This window comes from Leguminivora glycinivorella, chromosome 8 (genome assembly GCF_023078275.1).
Source record: "Leguminivora glycinivorella isolate SPB_JAAS2020 chromosome 8, LegGlyc_1.1, whole genome shotgun sequence".
NCBI lineage: Eukaryota > Metazoa > Arthropoda > Insecta > Lepidoptera > Tortricidae > Leguminivora > Leguminivora glycinivorella.
Genome location: NC_062978.1, coordinates 11,270,377 through 11,278,486, shown reverse-complemented (window position 1 = coordinate 11,278,486; position 8,110 = coordinate 11,270,377). Strand labels below are relative to the sequence as shown.

At 34.3% G+C, this 8,110-nt stretch overlaps 2 protein-coding genes across 3 annotated transcripts; one reads left to right on the top strand and one right to left on the bottom strand.

Moving 5' to 3' along the window:
* The first annotated feature begins 329 nt into the window (after positions 1-329).
* Positions 330-2,802, top strand: LOC125229195. 2 transcript variants are annotated; one of them, XM_048133989.1, is made up of 7 exons: positions 330-519; positions 613-719; positions 1,095-1,353; positions 1,460-1,525; positions 1,700-1,765; positions 2,419-2,478; positions 2,551-2,802. In XM_048133989.1, exons 1-7 carry the CDS (start codon positions 472-474, stop codon positions 2,743-2,745), a joined length of 801 nt encoding a protein of 266 aa, XP_047989946.1. In that variant the 5' UTR covers positions 330-471; the 3' UTR covers positions 2,746-2,802. The 2 variants fall into 2 exon arrangements, with proteins under 2 accessions (XP_047989946.1, XP_047989945.1); XM_048133988.1 differs by having other exon boundaries at positions 610-719.
* A 40-nt stretch (positions 2,803-2,842) lies between these two features.
* Positions 2,843-6,109, bottom strand: LOC125228705 (putative nuclease HARBI1). The gene is made up of 3 exons (XM_048133362.1): positions 5,552-6,109; positions 5,127-5,408; positions 2,843-3,337 (listed from the first exon to the last, which is right to left on the bottom strand). The coding sequence occupies exons 1-3, from the start codon at positions 5,834-5,836 to the stop codon at positions 2,843-2,845; spliced, it is 1,062 nt and encodes a 353-aa protein (XP_047989319.1). The 5' UTR covers positions 5,837-6,109.
* Between the last annotated feature and the right edge of the window lie 2,001 nt (positions 6,110-8,110).

Sequence of the window (8,110 nt, the reverse complement as noted above, 5' to 3'; positions counted from 1 at the left end):
TATTCAGTCAACATGGAAGATGGTTCAATTTATATTAATACTGTGGCACTCTGGCAGTTACGCTACTCAAAACCTTAGCAGTGTTATTAATAAAAATCGCTTATTCCAAAGTTAATCTACCGTTACAATTGGACTTGCTACTACGAGAGTACTTAAGTATTAACTTTGTAATTAGAAGGTTATTAATAAACGTGGAGTAACCTTGGAGTAGCAATACATTCCTTACAACGGGATTAACACGAATGTTATGGCAACCCCACATAATTTAAAAGTAAAAAGAGTGAGCAACGGAATGAAATAATGAACGGAAGATGTCATTTAAACAATGACATTTAGTATAAACTTCAACGGCAGGCTGTCATTTTCGTTTGTTTGGTGTTGAATGTTTAGTTGCGATTTGCGATTTTAGGTGAAAATATTAACAATTTTATAGGTAACTCTCTGTTGTTGACTTTATCATTCTTATTTACAATGAGCCAAAAACGTTTTCGTTCTATTAACTGGGATGAAGAAGAAAAGGTAAATTACTTACGTTGATGGTTAACTTGCGTGGTGTTTTTTATTGTTCCCGAAACTGTTATTTATACATAGCGTCTTTTATTATTTCAGCAGTTATTTCGCTCCGTGCTCAAGGAATATGCGCAAATTATTGAAAATAAATCCGTAGATACAAACACAAATAAACTAAAAATTAACGCATGGGAGCAAGTTCATATTAAGTAAGTACATGGTCTATTTTGATTTGCCTGCAGTTTCCTTCTGAGTAGGTGGAGAACCATGCTCTGTAATGGGATGTTTTGGAATCGTTAATAACACGTGGTATTTATTCATAATTATCTACTTTTACTACTATTTTAAAGCCCTGTCTGGTGTTTCTACCATCTTTAATAATTTATAATATTTACAGTACATTTAGATAGAATTTTAATCCAACTGTACAGCCAACCAATTTGATTTCTGAGCCACTTTGTACCTTGTCAAAGTAACTGTTAGTATAACAGTCATAAGGGAGCTCAAACTATTGTCACTGTGAGTGGCCTAGAAATCAAATTGGTAGACTGTACCTATTTATTAAAATTGATACACTGTTTTAGGTTTAATGAATTAAATAGCCGATCTCGAGATCTAAACCAATTAAAAATACAGTGGAAAACCATGAAGATAAATGCACGGAAGACATGCAGCACCTTTAAAAAGGAAGTTAACAAAACAGGTGGTGGGGCAAGACCAGCGACTCCTAATGAGGCAATAATTGAAATAAAAGACCTATTAAATCCTGCGGAGCTGTTAATAGATCATAATATATATGACTCGGATGGAGTTACTGTTGGAGAATTAGAACCAACCCTCATTGTAAGTGAGACATATCATATTAAATTACTGTTTAGTTAATGAAAAGTATCAGTCCATGATAAGTCAACATTTATCAATTGTGGCTTTAATATTATTTTTATTCTAGGATTCAAAACATGTAGAAAAGGAGCAAAGTCTCCCACTACTGGACACAGCTGGAATAAAAGCCCAGGTCACTATTTTGTTGTTTTTTGTTCATAGTATATATTATGTTTTATGTTATATATGATTGTGAAATGTACAATGTAGTATGTGTGTGTGTGTGTGTGTGTGTGTGTGTGTGTGTGTGTGTGTGTGTGTGTGTGTGTTGTAGCTTTTGATAGTGATATAACACATTATTTTGCAGATAATTCAAGAAGATGCCACTGTAGCGACTCCAATTGCAAAAAAGGTTGATTCAATTCCAGCGAAGGTAAATATATAAATAGTAAGGCTGCGGCTCCACTGAGGCGGAGCGGTGAGGAATCGACCCATCATATTACTTGAAAACAGTCAAGCGGAGGTGAAGCGAAGGAGGGGAGCGGAAGTAATATGATTGGTTGATTCCTCACCGCTCTGCTCTGCTCTGCCTCAGTGGAACCGTAGCCTAACTGAAAAGGAAGGGATATTTTGATTTTGATATTTAAATAAATAAATATTATAGGACATTCTTACACAAATTGACCGAGTCCCACGGTAAGCTCAAGAAGGCTTGTGTTGTGGGTACTCAGACAACGATATATATAATATACAAATACTTATATACATAGAAAACATCCATAACTCAGGAACAAATATCTGTGCTCATCACACAAATAAATGCCCGTACCGGGATTCGAACCCAGGACCGCGGCTTAGCAGGCAGGGTCACTACGCGCTAGGCCATACCGGTCGTCATTTGCTATGTATGAAAAATATAGGTGGTTATATGAGCACTAAATTAGCAAAGAAGGTACCTTTGCTAAATAATAATATTATGTATATTTTTGTTTTTTGTTATGTAGTGCTAAAATGATTGTAGTTGTCTATTTCAATATTTCAAATCGCTGCTCGAAAATTATTACATGAACCTTTATTTTTTTGCAGGACGTAAAACGAAAAATTCCAACAAATAATATTGTGCACAGCAGTAAGAAGCCCAAAAAGGTAAACTGCTACTAATTTAGAGTTGATTTTGTTTACAACACAATCAATAAAGCTATTTATTTGTCATTACAGGACCATGAGGACTACGTCAACAACATGCTAAGGCATAGCAAAATGCTTAAGGATGATGAACACTTAAGAAAAATGGAAATGGCTGAGGAAGAGCACAAAATTAAAATGGAAATTCATAGAGAAAAATTACAATCTGCCATATTAGAGAGGGAAATTTTGGAATTGAAAAAGGCCCGTGAAGTTCTCAATCCTTAGTTTATTATGTATAAGTTACGTTAATTTGTCTAATTATATATTTTTTATAGAACGAGTTTCAAAATAAAAATATATTGTAAACTTAAAACTTTTATTTTTAAAAATTCTCATTAATAAAGGCTGCTCGTACAGAATTTCCTCTAAGGCAGGTGTTGATTGCTGGAGTTACTGGAACAGTGTCATCAGTGTCACCACTTGTTTCAACTTCTTCTAGATCTTGCCTGTGCATTGCAATATTGTGCAGTACAGCCAATGTAACAATATATAATTTTGTGTTTTGCAATTTTGTGGAAAATCCTCTCAGCAAACACTGAAACCTTTGCTTCCATACTCCAAAGCATCTTTCCACTACATTACGGGTCCTTATGTGTGCCTTGTTATACATTTCTTCCTTTTCTGTAGTAGGGCGAAGGACAGGAGTAAATAAATAAGGTGTACAAGCATATCCCGAATCTCCTAAAAGTCTGCCCTTAAATTCTGATCTCTCAAATCTTTGTTTCAAGCGACTTTCATTAAATATTCTAGAGTCATGTGTACTGCCTCGCCAATGAGCAACTATATCCATAATCTCCAAATTAGCATTTGCCACAACCTGAAACAATATTCATACTTAATACATCATAGTAACAGCACACAGACAGGTATTGAGCCTCAAAAGCTGGCCAAAATCCATTTTTTTTATTTACGCCGTACCCCTTCTTAACCATTGTTTCTTAAAACTAGAATAACCCCTCCACCTAGTAAAAAAAAATACCACGTGCTAAAGTCATCTATCACCCGTGTAGGCTTAGTCGAAAATTACCGTTCGCCGAAAGCGTCTGCGTGATTGTTCGATGCACTCGAATTTCATTGTTTTCAAAAATTTGTTATTCCTTGATTGGCCCGTTTTGTGTTGGTTTCTAATATGGATTGCAAAGAACCAGGTATGTACTTTATTTAACACTAAATTTTACTTAAATATTAATTGATTTTCTTCATTAATACCCTTGAGAAGTGAGTACCGGGAAATTTTAAATAAAAAGATAGGTTTTTCAAGAACATTGGAATTTTTAATAAGTTACCAAGCATTATCCAGCAAACATTTGAATGACATGTTGAAGAATAGACTTTCTTTTATAATATAAAGTACAGAATAGCCACCCCAATGCACCCGCCTATTTTTGGTGATTTTTTTTCCGTAAGCACATTCGTTACTTGGTACATGAGATTTTACTTATTTTTACGTTTTTGTGTTTTAGGTTCTTCTGGAATCCGGGTATTATATAGGAATGATTTATTTGCTATTATTGAACGCTCAGACAGCTCAACTTTTAACAAAAAGTTGCAATTTTTGGAGCAAGTATTACTGAATCTATATACGGAAAATGACCACAATATTGCTGACATAAAGCTGAAACTGTCTCGCATCAAGCATTAGTTTAAACAAAAATGGACAGCTGCTCTTAATACAAGTGCCAGATTCCTAGATAGCAGCATCGAGTAGCTCAAAGGATGCATATCTCTACCAAAAGCAGGAGTCAGTTCTGGTCGTCCTGAAAAGACTTTCTTAGAGTTGAGCGACAGGAGCAAGAGACATAAAACAGAAATGTCCTGGAAGAAAGCTAATGTAAGCTTTGATGAAAATAACTAATAAAAGTTGAAATATAATATTTAATGTCTTTCAACTTTCAATTTGTCAACTAGGAACCCTTATAGTTTCGCCATGTCTGTCTGTCCGTCCGTCCGTCCGCGGATAATGTCAGTAACCGGTAGCACTAGAAAGCTGAAATTTGGTACCAATATATATATCAACCACGCCGGCAAAATGGTTAAATAAAAAGTGGAAAAAAATGTTTTGTTAGGGTACCCCCCCTACATGTAAAGTGGGGACAATTTTTTTTTTCATTCCAACCACAACGTGTGATATATTGTTGGATAGGTATTTAAAAATGAATAAGGGTTTACTAAAATCGTTGTTTGGTAATATTAATATTTTCGGAAATAATCGCTCATAAACGAAAAAAAAGTGTCCCCCCCTCTAACTTTTGAACCATATGTGTAAAAATTATGAAAAAAATCACAAAAGTAGAACTTAATAACAACTTTCTAGGAAAATTATTTTAAACTTGATAGGTTCAGTAGTTTAAAAAAAAAATACGGAAAACTACGGAACCCTACACTGAGCGTGGCCCGACACGCACTTGGCCGGTTTATTTTACCTTCTTGACCCTTAAATCTTAATAACAAATGGTTAGGAGGCCATTGGAACTTTAAAATAATTTTGGCCAACTTTTTGGGTCAAATACCAGTCTGTGCAGCAGTAACAGATGGGCGATTATTCAATCTATCAATTTATTTTATTTAGGAAATATTGGTGACTAGGTTAGGTACTAAAAACTCACTTGCACATTTATTGAACTGTATCCTTTCCTATTTATATAGTACTGTCCAACATCTCCACCGACTTTTGGAATTCGCATATGTGTGCAGTCAACAGCCCCTATCACTTGTCGAAACCCACACAATGAATAAAAACCAGCAATCACATTATTCTGCTCTGCATCAGTTTGTGGCATTTTAATCCACTGAGCTCTTTGAGCAACTATAGCCAAGGCAACTTGTTTGCATATAAGTGATATTGTTGGCTGACTCATTCCACTAATATCTCCTGCATCATCTTGAAACTGTTGACAAAAAAGAACACTGGGTTACAAATTAAAAACAAGATTTATGAAGATACTTAATTAAAAATAATTATGAAGGTACACGCCCCTGAATATACCCAAGATGAAATTGATATAAATTTGAAAATTGATTGTCTATTTACCTCTTCACGGGCCCATGTTCTAATTGCTGCCAAAACTTTCAGATGGGGTGGTATAAAGCCACCTCTTGAATCACCAGCTAGGTCATTTTTCACCATGTCGATGATAAAACATGCAGTAGATCGATGAAATCTGTATTTCGATTTAAAATCCTTTTCCTGAAGTTCTTCCAGTGGATTCTTACGTATTTTATAAAATTTTACATGCCTGAATAATGGCATCAAGTTCCCCACCTCATTTAATTCATCTAAATCCCTTAAATCGTCAATAAAATAATCTCTCTCCATTTTCTTTGAACAACAGATAAATCACACGCGATGCGATGGTAATTATGGTAAAGCCGAAAAAAGCCATAGATTACAAAGAAACGTCAAAATAGACAGCTACTCTATGCTTACTCAGTCGTTAAACTATGTGGTACCTAGGATTAACTTTTACTCCGAGAGTAAAGTCTGATTAGTATACTCCCTGCTTACTCTGCATTTATTAATACTGAATTTCACTAATCATGAGTTACACCGCGGATTATAGTTACGACTACTTTACTCCATGTTTATTAATAATACTGTAGGGCAGCAGAGGGGGAGCAGTACCAATTTATAGGTGTTTTTGTTCCGCGATGCACTTAATGGTATTATTGGCCATGATCATCACAGGTATATGTATAGAAGTGCTCCAATAAAGGAAAAAACCTCAACTCCAAAAAATAATCCTGTTACTAAAATAAAGTATTTCATTAATAGACTTTGTTTATTTGTGATGTTCTTGAGTAACTAGTAAAGAAATAGAAATATTTTTTACAGAAAAAGGGTACATAGCATCTTATATAGAATTAGCTTTTGCCCGCGGTTTCGCTCGCGTACTAAAAGAATTCTTATTCAAACATATACAAATAATAAAATTTTCATTTGGATCCGTAGGTTTCTATGCAGACGTTTGTCTGCGTTTTTTTCAATTACTCATATTACTATTGTTTTTAAAAAAGAAATGCTTACAGTGGTTATACAAATGTTACACAGCAACCACAGCGTAGGTAGTAGGTACGAGTAGGTATGTATTCTATATACACTGAGGAAATTACATATTGTACAACAGAACTCACATAGCTCCGTATCTGGGCACTATTGTCGGTAGGTAAAAAGTACTTTCTCGCATTATTGCTTACAATTACAGATTGCCGACCGATTACCCCTATCCCTATCCCTAACCCTACCCCTATCCCTATTAGGGTTTGTTGGGATTTTCCGCCAAGCAAAGAACCGGGAAATGAACTTGAAGGCTGTAGGCATAAACCCTATAATTTATGAATTTATTATGCACACCACACTATTGGCGCTTTGTAAATAATTTGTAATTGTTCAAAAATACTTCTTTTCATTCATAAAACATTGTATTGTGTAGTTACTAAATAGTCATAAGTTTAGCATTTCAATATGTGCAATACTACTTTTATGATTAACACAGTAATTGTTATTCCTGTAATTGTTTCTTCTGCTGTATGTTGTATTAAATATTGTATGTTTGTGCTGATTGCCAAGTTGCCAATGCTCCCAATAAATTTAAAAAAATATTAGCTTTGTCAACTTTGACACTAGGACTTAGCTGAAATGTCAATCGTTGACGCTGAACCATGGACTTTCAATCTATGCGCTAAACGCCGATCGAAATTCAGTCTAGCTCTGTCATGTCAATACGGAAAAGTGATAGAGATAGCTAAGCTACGATAACGATGTTAATCATAATCGTTTGTGCATTTGGCTACGTGCCCTGCCAAAAAATTAGATACAATATTTACTTGTTTCAAAATGCTTTTTCTACTCACTTTTGTATCAAATTATAATCTTCATATACACCCCATAATGGCTTATCGCCTTCAAAAGTTCTATAAATGGAAAATGTTATTAGACTTTGTCGTTATCTATGTCGATGTCGTTGTAATTGATGTTTGATATGTACAAAAACGCTGAATTTTAGGTTTTTAGTTTTCGTTTCACATCAATTTATTAAATACTTAGCCTGTTACTCAAGAATATTACAAAATAAACAAAGTCACAGAATGAGATACTTTATTTTAGTAATAGGATAATTTTTTTGAAGTTTTTTCCTTTGGTTCACTTCTAATATATACGCACGAGATATGGTGTTATGGTGACTACAGGTACAAGTATTGTGCATTGAGGAACTAACATGCCCATGAATTGGTACTGCCTGCTGCTGTAGGTAATCAGTTGATTCTTAACTGCCTCAATCATTATCAATTTGAACAATCTTCTACGTTGGGTTTGCTGAATTCCATACGGCTGGCATGGAAATATTGTTTTCAATAATATCTTCTTTTTCTGAAAGCAACCAATATAATCATCTCAACTGTAGCTAAACAGTACAAAATGATGAATAAATATAACTCATTACCTTTGTAAAAGTATCAAACACTCGTTTCATCACTGGTTTATCTTTTTATCGAACTACTGACTAACTGCTACATTTAAGCTGTTCTTGAATTTCACGTAATATTATAAATTAATACATATTAGTCATAATTGTATTTAAAATTGCAAATA

What these genes read in the sequence shown, in the direction of transcription:
- LOC125229195 (XM_048133988.1), top strand. Translation starts at nt 472, where the DNA reads ATGAGCCAAAAACGTTTTCGTTCTATTAACTGGGATGAAGAAGAAAAG. An exon ending in ACTGGGATGAAGAAGAAAAG is followed by an intron (nt 520 to 609) that starts GTAAATTACTTA and finishes TTATTATTTCAG; the next exon opens with CAGTTATTTCGCTCCGTGCT. An exon ending in TGGGAGCAAGTTCATATTAA is followed by an intron (nt 720 to 1,094) that starts GTAAGTACATGG and finishes ACACTGTTTTAG; the next exon opens with GTTTAATGAATTAAATAGCC.
- LOC125228705 (XM_048133362.1), bottom strand. Translation starts at nt 5,836, where the DNA reads ATGGAGAGAGATTATTTTATTGACGATTTAAGGGATTTAGATGAATTA. An exon ending in GAACATGGGCCCGTGAAGAG is followed by an intron (nt 5,409 to 5,551) that starts GTAAATAGACAA and finishes TTTTGTCAACAG; the next exon opens with TTTCAAGATGATGCAGGAGA. An exon ending in ACAGTTCAATAAATGTGCAA is followed by an intron (nt 3,338 to 5,126) that starts GTGAGTTTTTAG and finishes ATATTGTTTCAG; the next exon opens with GTTGTGGCAAATGCTAATTT.